We start from the raw sequence: 15776 nt of genomic DNA, 5'->3' as shown, positions 1-15776 counted from the left end.
GCCGCTGAAAGACAAGCCTGCGGGTAAGTCGCGGCGCGAACCTAGGTGTGCGCAAGTGAGATTCCCAAGCATTCCAATAGGTGAGTATTTCCACTAGTGCTGAGTCAATTGAGCACTGTCACGGCATTGGGGACTGCAGTGCAACATATATTACGGAGGCAAGCAGCATTGGACTGCAAGCATGGAAGTATATTTGAATATCGTTTTATACGCAGAGGATTGCGACAATCGGTATCAAATAGCCAAGACATCTCAACGCCTTGACCATGCGTGGTTGCTGAAGCGAATCATGTACGCACCGAATGAGAGCTGAACTACAAGCGCAAGCGTGGAACCATAGCAGCGTCAACCCGTCTTGGCCCAGAGAGCAATGCTTGTTATGCTCGAGCAAATGTCGAAAACTGGCTCGGGAGGTGTACTTGCTTCGGCTTCAATTTGCGGGCGGCAGGACGACCCGGGGGTTTGAATGTGCACAACGAATGTACAGCGCTTTGGAGTTAGCGAATGTGTTGCTCCGAATAGTTTACATGCGGTGGTCGTAGTACCCAATGCAGGTATTCGAGTCCAAAGGACTACTCCAGTTGAATGCTGGCCGGAGTGCTTGTCTCAACGAATATCCGTACAGGCCGGCGATGAGCTATCTATAGTCTGTAGGGAGCCTTTTGCTTCATATAATGTTCGCAATGCTGATGCGACTTGTGCCTGACGGTGTCGGACTTGGGTTTGGTGCCATCTTTGGTGGTGGTGGTGGTGCTTCCGGTGCCAACTGCACGCGCTTAACAGGATTATGGGGTGGAGGATAGTAGGCAGGCGATTGCGTGGATCGATGAAGGAGCTCATCCATCAGCTGCTTGACCATTTGCTCAACCTTGCTCCACTCATCCGGTTCAGTTGTAGTGTTCATCGGTGAACCAGATGACGTGCGCAATGGTAGTGCGTCCCGCATCGGTTCATCGCCGCTCGGCGATCTTGTAGCGATGGGGGTCGGGTCTGGCTTCATGCTCGAAGAGATCAAATTATCACCCGCCCAAACCCAAGAATGCTCAAGGCTGCTTTGAGCGTCCGCACTGACGTACGCGATCATCTCCTCATCCTGCTCGAGCTGATGACTGCTTGCGCGCCCGGTACGCACTCTGTCGAACATCCTTTCGAGGAAGAATACCACGTGCTTTCCGCACGCCGTGTTGAGCTTCCGTCGATTGCCAATAGCCCTAGAGAGATGCAAGCAAACGAGTGCAGCCTTGTACTCGCCACGGAAGCATAGCACAAGTATACATCTCCACAAGTGCAAACATACGGCATTGCTCGCTATCGAAGCTACTAGCTCTTCCCATGTTTTTCCAGAATCCTGTTTGGGAGGATTGTGCAAGGCCCTTGACACATACGTTGCCGTGTCTTGAGAAACAGAAAAGCACCGCTTTAGAGCACTCACTCGCTCCGCGAGACCGGCTACTGGAGTCAGATTGCGCCGGTACACACTAAAGCGAGCGGACAACAAGCAAAAGATTGTAGGCAGTGCCGACATGTCGAACAGTGTATTGGAATCAGGCTGGTAGGCTTCAGGAAGGAGCAGCAACTTAAGTCGAAGCTCTTCATCAAAGCTTTGTAGGCTCTGTGGCAGAACTACGCTTGATTTGAGAATTTGCCGCAGTGGCGCATATAGGCGTGTGATGTGTATGTTCGCCATGAACCCAGTATAGTGAGTTGGCTTCGCTAACGAGCGGAAGGAACTGTTCGGTTGGATGTAGCGGTCGTCCACGGCGGATGGCAGAGATATTTCGCAGTCGATTTCGTTGATGATCATAGGCTTGCCTGTCTCAAGCGACATGATCCTATTTCAGAGTCAGCTGCAGTTGGCAAAAACAGGTGAGAAACAGTTTCCATACCTATCGCGAACGTAGATGGACCACCAGAGCCTACGTCGGATCTCACCGTCGACAAGAGGCCAGACATCGACTTCAGGGCATATTTGCAATTCCTGAGCCATTCTCGCGGCAGAGGCGAGCCACATAGAGCCCGCAGGGCCCAAGTTGCACTCAGTAGCGTAGATGCTCAACAGAAGTGCTGCTTGGGCATATGTAACTGAGACATCATGCGGCCAGGACTGGAGAACAGCAGTCGCGGTCTCATACATTGCCTGGCCCTTTGACACTGAGGTAGGAGAGTTGGTGTGCCCCGGTTCAGCTTGCAAAGCACCACAAGCCAATACCGCAAAGAATAATCCAACCCATTCACGAGAGCAACCCTCGAATGTTTTCGAAGTGTACACTTCGTCCACTTCCCGCTGAAAGGTGGGCCAGTGAACAGCAGGATACGACTCGTGTATCGTCTCCATGTATGAGCGAGCGAGATACGCAAAGTCTGCGCGTATTGGTATCTCGGGTGACCGCCAATTTGTCAATCCAGCGCCCTTTGGATCGTGATGGGGTGTAGAAAATATGCCTTGGGCATGTGTTCGGATGTTGCTGCGGACCTGGTCGAAGTTGTTCAAGGCTGGCATTGTGATCGGACGTGGTCCCGGTATGGCGCCAATCTGAGCTTCAGAAAGCCTGCGCTTCGTGTCTGTCCGTTCGGGATCTAAAGGCTCACCATCGGAGACCTTGGTGCGCAGCTGAGAGTTGACATGAGTCAACTCGGCAATCTGACTCTGGAGATCCTGGACCTGTCTATGCAACGTAAGCAAATGTTCGTCCAAGTGGGCTAAGTCATAACACGTACTTGATGGATGACATTCGCCGGTTGGTCTCCTTGGTGAATTGACACCTGTGGTTACGGCTCGAGCATTCCGAACAAGCCGATGTCTCGGTTGCATCGCACTAAAATAGTGGTCAGTAACATCCTCACATGGTCTCCAATTCAATGCCCTGACATTGCTCATGGAAGCATGTCAATCTCAGCAAAGCTCATGCGCAACTGGATACGCATGCGCTCGACGCGACTGAAAGGGAAGATGGTCGTCTAGGTGGCCAGTACCTGATCATCCATCCCCAATCTCGCTTGTCCGCCTCTGATGGCATTGCTGGAATGCCACCAAAACACTTGCTTTTCATGTACGTATGAACCTTCTATTTTCTTTACTCACCTTGACTTTGCGTTCTCGACAAGCATCGCACGAGGGATCCTTACGTCTCTGTCTGTATGCGCGTTTTTGCGCGTTCAAGTTCGCGGAAGATATCTGAGTAGGGGATATCATCAGGCTCGCGCCATCGTGGTTGTGGTCCGGCAGGCTTCCAGATGCCGTACTTGGTGAAGTGGAATGGCTATAAGAGTTCGAAGAATACCCAGGTGAACGGGAGCCAAGCTGTGGGCCAGTAGGCGCCGCCAGAGTAGTCGTGCGAGCAACCGGATGCGACATCGTGAACGGACTTGGTGGTGGTATCATGGTCCGTGGCGACTGCCCACTGGAACCTGGCGGAGATTTGCGCATTGTGAGAGATAGCCCAAGCGCTCGAAGACAGGCCGGGTGTGGGTATCGAAATTCGCTTGGTAGGTAACAAGTTCTAGTCGAGATGATGTCGCTATGGAGAAAGAGTAAGTGGTCTCGGTAGAAGCCGAACACAGCGCTACTCAGAACGGGCCAACGATATTAGTAGCTTGTGGGACCAGGTAGACGTGTTGAACCAATGGAAGCCAACCGTCAACACCTCATGCTGCCTTGGCGTGATGCAAGATGCGGAAGATGGAAACTTGTGGATGAACAAGATAAGTGACAGGTCTTCGCTCCAAGTGGAGAAACCGTGCAAGCGAGCGGTAGGTTGGGCAGATTGAGTGACTCGGGCATACAGAAGGCTGGAGCGCGATAGTCGGGTCTGTGTCGCCTGAGTAAGTGCTGTCAGCCAGCCGCTCGGCTGAGTGGCCGAGATGCCACAGCTTTAGGTTAGGGTCAGTGGCTAGACTGGTTAGGGTGAACTGCGAGGTGGTGTGTGATGATTGAACTTTCACGGCCGTGAGGAGACAAGAGACGCTTCGGCAGACGGCAAGGTTCGTGGGAACGATGTTAAATCTCGGCAAAGATCCGATGAAGGAAATACTGGGTATTTCGGGGCGTCGTATGGGGCTAGTATGCTAGTCAAAATGCTGCAATGATCAGCTCAATTCCCAGTTGCAGTGAAGTTCGTCTAGCAACCTTGTGGTAAGGCGGTAGAAGGACCCTGTCAGGTCGCCACCTTTCGATCTCGGATGGATGCTCTGAGCGACACAGGGGATTGGTGAAGGTGCTTCGTTTAAAGCACGTGTCGACTTGGCGACGCGCTGAAATGGAAAGGAGCTTCGGGGACCCTGTACAAAGCTCCGTATCCTGGGAAAGTAGGGGACTTTAGCAAGCCTTGTTCAACAACACCACGAAGCAGAGGCCTCCTGTGCATTCGACGTACCGGTATACGGGAGGAGCAAAGTTTATTGCGGGTTGATAGTACCACGAATGCCCAGATATGTGGTTTGGCTCCCGTCCACGAGTGGACCGATAGAAGTCGTCGTGCAAACCTATGTTTTTGTGTCTCGTGAGTACTGCCCAATGGCTCCGCACACGGCATACAGCTGGTGCTGCTTCGACTAGAATGAGACGAAGCGAGTGTTCTAGTTCAAATTCTACACGGGCTGGCAGCTCCGTTAGCAGGCTCGGACGTAGATCCGGATGGCTAGTCTTACCTGACAGCTTGTCCGGCTCTGATGAAGCCTCATGTTCCAGAAGATGATCGGTTCGTGCCTAAATGCCAGACGGTCCACATGGCTTCACCCAAAACGTCCAAGGCATACCTTTTCGGCGAGATTCATACAGGGGTGTACCTGCATGCGGCATTGAAGAAAGGCACTTCGCTAACGCCTGCAGCCATGGCAAAAGCACACGGGATTTCGAATCTGCAAGCACGAGGATTACTCGGATGAAGCGCTCTGGACTTTGAAAGACGATGGCGAAAAAGGCGCCGAAGGATCAGTTTTCGGTCCCCAAGAAGATAGGGAACACCGTCATGGTGGTTCACTAGCGATCTGTCCCGACATGCCCTAGTGGGATTCGCGGAGACTGTAGCCAGGCCTCCCCAGCCACAGCACGTTGAGCGGTGGAATCGCCGTGCACGGTACGCCACAGCCACATCAATTGCCGTGTGGCTTCCGATTTGTTGGCAGACCTTGAACCTACGTAATGCTCACACTGATGTCACTATGAACAAGATTCTTCGTACATCTTCGTGGGTAAGTACACTAAGCGTTGAATTAACACTACCTCATTCAGGACAGTGTTCCGAGAATTGTTCTGCGCGCGTCGCCGGAGAAGATCCCTGACCTTGCGGCGCCCGTCATCAGGCGTGGCACCGCTTGCAAAAACGTGGTTCCCCACGTTGCAGCGCGTGCCCGCGCCCGTCGCGGAAGCCCCACAGGCAAGGCCAATGTATGGCTAGTCTGTCCTTCTGTTGATTTCGAGCTTGGCGTCGACAGCGGCTCGGCCAGTCAGATGCAACATGAAGAGCAATGCGAAGCCGAGGTGACCAGAAACCAGGTCAAGGCGGGTGGAAATTTACTGCCAACTGCCGAACCGCTCGTCTAGACCGCGCCGCGGCCCCTCGCCACCTGAAACTGACAGCTGCCGGATAGCAAGCCCGGATAGGTGCCTTACGAGGCTTTTGACGGGCGTCTCAAGAACGGTGCTATGTTTCTGATACACGGCAGGGTACATTGCGGTATCCGCAAGAGCGAGCACCAATCTCAATGGTCTGTAGCATCTGTTGAGCGTGTCGATCAGGACGTGCATACCAGAGGCCCGCAAAATGCTTCTACGGTACGATTTGTGTCTGCAAGTCGGAGTTTTGATCTTTTTATATCCTGTGCGCCGTTGCACATGTCGCGTGGAGCGGAAGGTATGGAATGTGACACCCGACGTCTGCTCAAGTATCGATTTGATGCCGTCCCCTCCGGCCGCATAGTTGTGTGTCGACGAGGCCCGTACGTACTCTGAGTAGTAAACAGCAGTGAAAAGATCTACAGTTGTGATCGCTCGTTGATCATCTATGATTGCGCGGCCCCCTGGCGGGTCGGTAGCTTCCGTCCAAGGAAGGCAGCCGATGGGGTTTCGAGAAAACAGACTGGGATGACAGGAAGAGTAGCGTGCTGTGAGCCGCTCATCTGCGAGAATGGACCGAATGTGTCTTGGCGGACCCGAAGTTGAGTTCTGCAACCCGAGTTTGACGTGCGATCGGCCCTCCGATAAGACGCCGTTGGAGGCAGGCTAAAATTTCGCCGGTGATCTTTCGCCTGGCGGTTTCCAACCGGGGCGATCAGCACATGTCAGTCCCGAATAGGAGGTCATGCAGAAAATCTCTTAGACGCTTGGAGAAAGGGAGAAGCTTGTCTCTGGCGGGCGGATGGAGATCTGCGAAATTCGGAGTCGTGTTGGGGTAGAGTGGCGATGTGATAACGCGTCGTCCTGTTCGCGGCAGTTTCTCCAGGTCGGCGAGGAGAGCGAGAACAGTATGTATCGACAGCAAAACCGTTGAAGGATGCACGTTGATGCTCCTGCAATATCCGCTACGCTCTTCATGGTGGGTGCGCGTGGTGTCGTCGGAATGCGCCAAGTTCTTCGCGCCTTCCATGCCTCCCGCCGACTAGGAAGCCGGTGTTTACTTCCGATACTCGAGGCGGGCGCACTGGAGCGCGCGCACTACCTGGGCATTGGACCTTCGCTCTCGTGCCGTAGCCATCGTCGACATCTCACTTGAGCAATACGATTCACGTTGAGTCTCGACGTTGTGGCCCTCGAGTCCAGCCATGTCTCACACCAGCGTCCCCATTATGTCCTTGTACGATGCTCCGAGATTGCCGCACACCTAGATCCGACAACCTTAACTGCACCTCTAGCCAACACTCGAGACAATGCTTTTTCTTGTAGCGCAGCGCGCGGCGCAGATAAAAGCACCCTGGTATTCTCCGGGACTATACGTGGAGGAGATAGGCAAGCTTTAGAGCGAATTATTCTCCGACTCGACTTATGAGCAACGAATCAACGACTCTCTCATTCAAAGTCCTCGTCACAACCTGAGAAAGAGCATGTGCACTGGATAACGCGCTACCCCACGCAGTAGACTAGCGCGACTTACAGCCTCGGTACATCACGTATGCATTGATACAACTTCGGATGGCTGGGCACCGTCAGCACCGAGGTCGTTACATGAGCAGTCGTGAATCACGACTAATCAACACTCCCACATAGTAACGCATTGTTGGTGTGCACATAACGTTGCATTGTCGTCACATACATAATACTCGATACATACAATCGTCATGGCATCCGCGGAACAAGATGTGCAGCTGCACGACTTCACCAACATCTTTAGCTTGAAAGGCAAAGTCGCAGTCGTGAGCGGCGGATCTCGAGGATTAGGTCTCCATGCAGCATCAGGGTAAATGAATCCATCTGCTTCCATCCATCATTCCAGCGCACCTGCCTAACACAAGACCAGCCTGATGCAAGCTGGCTGCTCCAAGATCTTCATCACCTCCCGTAAAGCTTCAGCCTGCGATGCCGCCGTCGCAGCCCTAAATGCGCTCCCCAACAAGTCGCCTGGTGCAGTAGCTATTTCCATTCCCGCGGATAGCTCCAAGGTCTCCGAGATCGACCGTCTTGTGCAGGAAGTCAGCAAGCATACCGATCACGTGGACATTCTCTTTGCCAATGCAGGAGCTACCTGGGGCAGCAAGTTTGAAGAGGCGGATGAGAAGAATGGATGGGATAAGGTCATGGACTTGAACGTCAAGGGTGTCTTCTTTACAATCCAGAAGTAAGTCTTTCGTTTCTTTTACTATCTGATAATAGCGCTGATATAGGCGCAGACTCACACCCCTCCTCACCAAAGCTGCAACAGTCCAAGACCCCTCGCGCGTCATCGTAACAGGCAGCGTAGCAGGGATTGGCGTGGGATCTCTCGGTGAGACAGGCTCTTGGTCGTACTCCGCATCCAAGGCCGCAGTCCTGCATCTTGCGCGCAACCTTGCTGTTGAACTAGGGCCCAGACACATTCTTGTCAACGGTATTGCGCCAGGATTCTTCATGAGCAAGATGGCAGGTGTACTGATGGAGAAGGCTGGTGGTGAGGAGGCGTTGGGAAAGACTAACCCGAATGGAAGGGTAGGAAAGCCAGAGGACATCGCAGCTGCAGTTGTATATCTGAGCAGTAGGGCTGGCGGACATGTCAACGGAGACACAATTGTGCTCGATGGCGGCAAGATTCATGGAAGCAACAAGTTGTAGAATTTAGGAAAGACTAGGCCTCGCCCTCAGGAATACGCATCCCATGCATTCCCCTATATCCACTCTTCTCCGGCTTCTTCCACCCCTTCAACACCTCCCCTTTGACTTCCTCCTTGATCTCATAAACCTCTACCCGAATAGGTCGGCACGTACTCTTCATCCCCTCATCATCATCTCCCTCTTTCTTCTCTTTTCCCTCTTCCGCCTGCGTCCAGCCCCACCGGCTTAGGTCACCACCTGGGCATGTACTCAGCGCACATAACAAGTCCAACTCGGCGAAGAAGGTGAGAAAGCTATCCTTGGTCGCAGGACTAGCTTCCATGAAGTAGCGGCCTTGGGAATCTAGACCCGTGACCTGGAATACGTTGAGTACGTCGTGAACATCGAATTCCGTCAGACCATATGGCAAGATGGAACGGACGAGGTTGGAGTGGCAGTGGTAATCGTAGGATGAGGATGTCAGCATGTTAGAAACTGCGTTAATCGTTAGCATAACTTCCGCATACTCTATTTGAACGGAAGAATCTAAAAGAACAAGAAGAGTCCCGCGGTACAGCCCATCCCAGACCAAACCCCAGACCCGCGCATTCAGACATACCATAAGGATCACACCTCGTCCCCAACAAATCATTACACCGTCCACCCCACCTCGTAACCCCACCCCTCTCATCCCTGCTGCTCTCCCTCCCCTTCCCCATGCCCTTCCCCTCGGAATCCCTAATCTCACATCCATCCTCCACAAGCCCACACATCGGCCTCATAAACGGGAGGCAACTCCACAGCCTATCCCCCTGCACCACATGACTCCCCTGCAACTGCCTCGTCCTAGATGCCCAGAAGCGCTCTCGGGGATCATGCTGGTTCCACACGTTTAAATCGCCGACTTGGGGCCCTTCGGGCGTGGAGAGACGGAATAGTGCGCCTGCGGGTACGGTCCAAGCTTTTCCGCTGCGGGGTGGGATGGTGAAATCCTGGGTTTTTACTAGGGAGGTGGAGGGGAGGGTGCGGAGGGTGGTGTAGAGGGCGGTTGGGGGGTGGAGGGGGGAGTCGGCGGATGTGGGGAAGTAGGCTGGGGCTGGGGGGATGCTGTTCCGGTCGTTTTCTGCCATGTTGGTTGTCTTTGTTGGTAGAGAGAATGCGCTGGGGGTGGGCAGGGTTATGATCGTGATCTTGTATGGATATGGTGACACGGATCGGAGTTGTAGATAGAGTTTGGGCCGGTATGTCATCCATATGTCGGGCATTACTTCACACCAACCGGTATCCACATCTACGGGTCCATGAGCCGGCGATAAGCATTGTGTAGGATGCATGTGCCGATGTCGGATACGCCCTGGGCATGGCAAGAACAAGAGCGATTGCTGTGGGAGCTGTGCCGATGAAAACGTCTGGTAGGCAAGCGGACAAGAACACAGAACGCGGATATTGTAAGGTTCTACATGTGTGATTTGAGTACAGCTATTGATACCTTGTTTAGATATTCTCATTCCGTTGAGACAGCACTTTTAAAACTCCAATGCCCCGACCTTTTACATCCCAAATGCTGTATGCGATATGTGTGAACGGAGAAACTGAACTGTGAAGCGTTGATAAGACTTCATGCCGCTACAACCCCGCACTCTTGACGTCCGCCTGACTGCCGTTAACGGCAGCCTCCAGCTTATCCACTATTGTGCTTCCATTTTGTTTGCCGTTTCGTGTAGGACTTGAGTCTGGGCTGGGGATCTCGAGGGTGTTCGATCGCTTGGGGCGGAAAGGAATGGGTGTGGTAGGTCTCGATGATAGGAACTGTGATGTGTTAGCCAAAGTGCTGCTTATTATCATGAGCGAAGACCTACTGAAGAAGCTGCGCTCAACATAGCGATGAGAGACGCTTGAACCACATCCTGATGGATACCAACACCCCAGACCTTCTGACTGCTCTGCGCGGCTGTGCAACCAATGTAGGTCGCGGCCTTTGCGTCTTTGCTTGTACCAATCGTGTGCTCGTTGTAGTCTACAACGTCCAGGTCGATACCCAGACTCCTCAGTGCATCGGCCAGCGATGACAGCGCACCGGTGCCCGAACCCTGGATCTTGTGTTCCTGGCCGTCAATCTCAATGACACCGTTGAAGATACGGCGCAGGTTGCGGCTGCTGACTGTTCGGCCGTCTTGCGGTGGCAGAGGTGTCTCTGATCGGTCGGCCTTGATTTCGTAATCGACAAGGGAGAAGCGAGGGTTGCGTTTGAGATGGTAGGCTTCTTCGAAGAGGTTCGTGATCTCGGTTGGCAGGAGTTCGCGGCCGAGCATGTCGGTCTCCTTCTGCACAATCTTGGAGAAGGCGATTTGCAGACCACGAGGCAGGTCGAGTTCGAGCTGGCGCTGGATGATCCAGGCGATTCCTCCCTTTCCACTTTGTGAGTTGACGCGGATGATGGCTTCGTACGTGCGGCCGATATCTTGGGGGTCGAGGGGAAGGTATGGGATCTGCCACCGGCTCTCGTTGTCCGCGCCGTTCTTCTTGCGCATCTGGAATCCCTTCTTGATTGCGTCTTGATGTGAGCCGCTGAAGGCGCATACAACAAGCTGGCCTCCGTATGGTGCGCGCGGATGTATCGGGATCTTGTTGCAGCTCTCCACCATATCGATAATTGACTTCAGATCAGAGAAGTCGATCTTTGGATGTATGCCCTGGGTGTACAGGTTGAGGCCCAGGGTGACGAGGTCAACGTTTCCTGTGCGCTCTCCGTTGCCGAAGAGCGTGCCTTCTACTCGGTCTGCACCCGCCATTTGTGCCAGTTCTGCCGCCGCTACTGCGCATCCTCGGTCGTTGTGTGGGTGTAGAGAGACGCAGATCTTCTCCCTCTCGGAGATGTTCTTGCAGAAGTACTCGATCTGATCGGCGTAGACGTTGGGTGTCGACATTTCCACGGTGGCTGGCAGGTTGAAGATCAGCGGGTTCTCTACACTTGGTTCCCACGCTGCCTTGACAGCCTCGCAGACCTTGATGACGAACTCTGGAGACGAATCTGAGAAAGTCTCGGGCGAGAACTCGTATGCCCACTCTGTGCCGGCTTGCGCAGGGTCGTCCTTGGTTATCGAGCGCGCGTACTTTGTGCATTCGACTGCGAGGGCGATTGTCTCATCGTCGTTCATGTTGAAGACGATCTGCTGGAAACACGGGCTGGTCGCGAGGTACAGATGGAGGATGGCCTTGCGCGCGCCCTTGAGGGAGTCGACGGTGCGGCGGATGAGCTCTTTCCGGCATGGCGAGAGGACCTGGATCCAGACATCGTCAGGTACTATGCCGGGTGTTTGGATTAGGCGTTGCGTGAAGTCGAAGTCGGTTTGCGACGCGGAGGGGAAGGAGACTTCGATTTCCTTGTAGCCGAGCTTGACTAGCATATTGAAGTAGTCCCATTTTTGCGCGCCATCCTGCGGTCCGTGTCAGATGCTGGTTCGCAGCGGCTTCTGGGTGGATTGGTACTTACCATGGGATCTACTAAACTCTGGTTGCCATCTCTGAGGTCGGTCGACAGCCAGCGTGGTGGCTTCTCGATGGTCTTGTTAGGCCATGTCCTGTCCGGCAGGTTCAATGGCTTGAAGGGATGGTACTTCTTCCAGGGCTCTTTGAGCATAGGCATCTTGGTGTGATTAATGCAGCAGGTATCTTGAGGCGCTACTTTGAGAACAGTCTCTTGATGGCCCAGCAACAACAATGGAGGGCCAAAAATGTATCTCGGGTGAATTCGAGCAAAGTAAACACACTTGGGATATGGAAAGACGCAGGAGACGTGCGCACAGGCAGACTATTAGTACAGCGCGAGGTATGATTCACAGCAAAAGAAAACTTTGGTCGGTGATACTAAGGCCTTGAGCCGGCCACTGGGAATGGCATATGACGATGCGGGGCGCAGAATTCGCTTGCGCGCGCCCTGTGCATTCAATTGCGGGGTCCGACTTCGGGCTGCCTGAGCTCTACCAAACCGACAAATCATGCTACGCGGATTTGATTGTGTACGGACCCCCGAGGCTTCACGCGGAAACCCAAAGCATGATGACCGAGGTGTGCATAGCTATACGGACGTGTATACAGCCGCAAACATGTTGTTTGTACGCCATTCAGCCTGTGACTGAAAGCGGGTATTCCAGGTACACGATCCCAACATTTTAGCGCCACTAATGCGATGGAGCGGATTCCAACGTTGCCCGCAACAAGTAGACTGTCATTAACCTACACCACAACAGTCTGTGTTCACCGTTGAAGCCCTCCACACAACCGGGAACCTGCCGGTTTGTGGCTAGCTAAACGCTCCCAGCCCAGCTAGAAGATTGGCACCCGCAAACCACAGCACTCCACTTCACTGCCCTTGACCCCAACAGTACGTCCAAAGTACAGACTACCAAACTCCTGCACAAAGGCGCGATCAGCCTCTGACCAGGTATCCAGCCCCATTCGCGACAGGTCATCTCTGTCCACAATCAACGCATCGCTGTCATTATCGTCGTCGTCTCCTCTTTCGCCTTGTGTATCCGCCTCGATGATCTGCGATAGCGTTCGTATGAGCAGCGAAGACTGTCGATGGAAGTACGCAATTATCGCTGTCTCCAACGACTGTGAGTAGGCGGAGAGGTCGCCAATCAGCTCGCGGTCCGTCTCCCGCTCGGCTGTCGTGTATGCATCTCTCTCGCCAGCCGAAGCCCACCACATGTAGCCCATATATGCAAGCCTTGACCACGTTGTTGGTTCTACCACCGTGTCGTCGTATGCTTCGTTGAAGTCGTCGTCGGCGCGTTTGGTATCGACCTCGTCGCGTGACAGCAGGGGAGCAGTGTCGTCGTTCTCGTCGTCCGTATACGGCTCGGGCGATGTTTCCGATCTCGTGCGCTGCTTGAAAAGCTCCTTGTGCAAAAGCTTGTAGCGCGCAACATCCCGCTGGCTAGCCTTGATCAAACTGCCATCGCTCGTTCGTATCCGCGGCCAGCGGCGTTCTTGTGGGGGCGCATCGTAACTGGGTGGTAATTCGACGATGATGTCGTAGAGCTGCGTCTTTGTGACAATGATTTCGTCCGTTGTGCACGCCGCCCAGCCCTCTGATGGCTCGAGGCCCGGTGTGTGTCCGCCGTGTTTGGGCTTGCGAAGGTCGTCGAGGAGAGGTATGTCGTGTACGCCGACGGAGAAGAGGGTGGGTAGGCGGAGGAGGTTTTCCGTCTCTGGAGGCAAACGTTCGGTGTCGCGAGGCGATATGCTAGACAGGACAGACAGATTGTAGACTGGCATGTTAGCTGGAAGATAACCAATGACAAGATCCCAGACGTACCAAACTCGCAGGCAGTCCTGACCGGCGGGACGCCCACGAAGAGGATGCGTTTCCTCAGCAGGGCCGCTTGAAGCAGGCGGAAGACCAATGGCCCGAATACGTCGAGGAAGCGTTGTATAGATAAGGCCGGGTGGTAGTCCGGCAGGCTCTCCTCGTCTTTGATGACAGCGCTCACGGTGGAGATGGCGCGCGCTCTGCTGTGACCTTTCGCCTCTCCGGCTTCTGAGGTGGTGTCGCCTTTGCCATGTCTCGAGACCTGCTCCTGCCAGAACTCGTCCAGCGGCGTCACAGCTTCCGGGTCGTCCGCCAGAGCTGCAGCCAATTTCTCCAAGCGGCCGGCCAGTAGCCAGCTCCTTCCTAGCCTCCCAAATCTGCCCTCCTTCTGAATTAGGATACCCACGGAAACGAACGTGGCATTGCGATCCTCTGCGCTCGCGTCGCCCTTTGCGAAGGCGCTGAGCCCGGCATAGCCATCGTGGGTAAAGTAGACGAGGTCATTCTGCACTGAGTGCAGACCTGAGGGTAGCGATTTGTATTCAACGGCGTTATCGAGGGTAATATCCGGTGTCGTTGTGCGCTTCCAGGCGATTGTATAGCTGTGAGTGATCAGCGCATAGCTCCCTGAGGTACTCCGGCTGTCCAGCGTCGCATGACGTACCCAACTTTCTTGTCGAACTTGATGAGGAAGAGCGCTTCAACGCGGGGCGCGTCTTCGCTGTGAGAATCTACATTGGTTGCGCTCGATTCGGTCGAGGCCGACATATTGGATGGGAATTGGGCGAAGGTTGACTGCTGCTGCTGCTGCGCAGGCGGCAGTCGGTGATGCGCCGCGTCCCAGGAACGCTTCGCTTACTCCTGCCCGTCGCCCCTTCTCCGGCCATACTCGTCACTGCACATGGGAAACATCTTTTCGATACCCACCTACCGTCGGTTAATATTCCTTACTCTATCGTGGCGGCCTTAAGCCCTAGTTTGTGTTACACTTTGTAGAGATAAAATTTTGTTCTATCTAATTACTAATAATGCTACTAAACCTAATAATTCTAATAAGTTAGCTAGCCTAATAACGCTAAATTTATAATATATAGCCTATCTATTTATAATAGCAGAGCTATAATTACTATTTTTAATAGCTATTTAGTTTATATCTTTCTTTTTCTCTACCTCTATAGTAGCATTAGACTATGTAATAACTACTACTAGTATCTCTATCTATATATTAGATACTATATATAAGATATAAAATCTTTTTTATCTATAAGACGCTCTTCTTACTTTAAATATAGGCCTAGTAGTTATTATATATAAGATCTACTTTTATATTTCTCTTTTACTATATATTTTATAAAGTAGTAATTTAGTCTTTTACTATCTTAGTATTTTTACTACTTAGTATAGCTACTTTTTATAAAGGTATAATATAGTAAGTTTAATATATAAGATTCTGCGTACAAGTCTATATATAGAAGTAAGTAAATATTTAATATTTCTTACTTAATTAGCGCTAGATCTAATTAGATAGAGGTTATAAGTTTAATTTACTATACTATCTCTCTCTTAAAAGAGAGTAAGTTCTAATACTTATAATATTCTTTTTATCTTTATATAATATACTAGTTATATATAATTATAAATATAATTAATATATAAAGAAGATATCTATATCGCAAAGCTATATAGGCTAAAACAAGTGTTATAACTATCTAATACTATTCTCTCTTCTCTATTATATTCTCTAGTATACATTACGCTAGTGCGCTTAATTAGTACGCTTATTAGTTACGTATATAGAGAATTTATTAATTAGTAATAATATAGATAGTAAGTAGTAGTAGTGTTATATTCTATTTAGTTTATTAGTAAGTAGATAGAGCGTTACTTCTTACTATTATAACAGCCTTATTACTCTAGTAAGATTAGCTTATTATAACTAATATTAGTAACTCTCTAAAGGCTAAATTACTACTACCTACGCTTTACTAACTTCTAGAGAAATAAAGCTATTCTAATATTAGGCGTAACGTCTACTTTAAGTACTTATATATATTAGTTAACTAACTTATAGTAAGCGTTCTTATTACGTAGTAAGATAAAGAATGTAAAGGTACCTTTCTTATTTATAGTAATATAGTAATAAGGTAGAATATAGATACTTACGCTAAGCTATTAGTAATAAATATTTATATAGCGTAAGAGCTAAGTATTATTATTATAAGCTCTTATTAGCTTACTAAG

The 15776-nt window shown here is 51.6% G+C and overlaps 5 protein-coding genes across 5 annotated transcripts; 1 reads left to right on the top strand and 4 right to left on the bottom strand.

Annotated features, from left to right (window-relative positions):
* Window positions 1-667: 667 nt before the first annotated feature.
* On the bottom strand, window positions 668-3193 carry J4E88_001123 (uncharacterized protein; the record flags this gene model as incomplete). Its single annotated transcript, XM_049394795.1, has 5 exons — window positions 668-1246; window positions 1433-1832; window positions 1887-2666; window positions 2719-2816; window positions 3083-3193. 5 exons carry the CDS (start codon window positions 3191-3193, stop codon window positions 668-670), a joined length of 1968 nt encoding a protein of 655 aa, XP_049258659.1.
* Window positions 3194-7272: 4079 nt separating this feature from the next.
* On the top strand, window positions 7273-8239 carry J4E88_001122 (uncharacterized protein; the record flags this gene model as incomplete). The annotated part of the gene is made up of 3 exons (XM_049394794.1): window positions 7273-7391; window positions 7452-7769; window positions 7822-8239. 3 exons carry the CDS (start codon window positions 7273-7275, stop codon window positions 8237-8239), a joined length of 855 nt encoding a protein of 284 aa, XP_049258658.1.
* Window positions 8240-8252: 13 nt separating this feature from the next.
* J4E88_001121 (uncharacterized protein) lies at window positions 8253-8705 on the bottom strand (the record flags this gene model as incomplete). The annotated part of the gene is made up of 1 exon (XM_049394793.1): window positions 8253-8705. One exon carries the CDS (start codon window positions 8703-8705, stop codon window positions 8253-8255), a length of 453 nt encoding a protein of 150 aa, XP_049258657.1.
* A 1139-nt stretch (window positions 8706-9844) lies between these two features.
* Window positions 9845-11864, bottom strand: J4E88_001120 (uncharacterized protein; the record flags this gene model as incomplete). Its single annotated transcript, XM_049394792.1, has 3 exons — window positions 9845-10027; window positions 10078-11655; window positions 11712-11864. The coding sequence occupies 3 exons, from the start codon at window positions 11862-11864 to the stop codon at window positions 9845-9847; spliced, it is 1914 nt and encodes a 637-aa protein (XP_049258656.1).
* A 680-nt stretch (window positions 11865-12544) lies between these two features.
* On the bottom strand, window positions 12545-14303 carry J4E88_001119 (uncharacterized protein; the record flags this gene model as incomplete). Its single annotated transcript, XM_049394791.1, has 3 exons — window positions 12545-13494; window positions 13542-14137; window positions 14200-14303. 3 exons carry the CDS (start codon window positions 14301-14303, stop codon window positions 12545-12547), a joined length of 1650 nt encoding a protein of 549 aa, XP_049258655.1.
* Window positions 14304-15776: the final 1473 nt, after the last annotated feature.

The sequence above is a fragment of the Alternaria novae-zelandiae genome (genome assembly GCF_023758075.1).
Source record: "Alternaria novae-zelandiae strain BMP 2774 chromosome Unknown scaffold_2, whole genome shotgun sequence".
Taxonomy (NCBI): Eukaryota; Fungi; Ascomycota; class Dothideomycetes; order Pleosporales; family Pleosporaceae; genus Alternaria; species Alternaria novae-zelandiae.
This window is presented reverse-complemented; position numbering and strand designations above follow the sequence as displayed.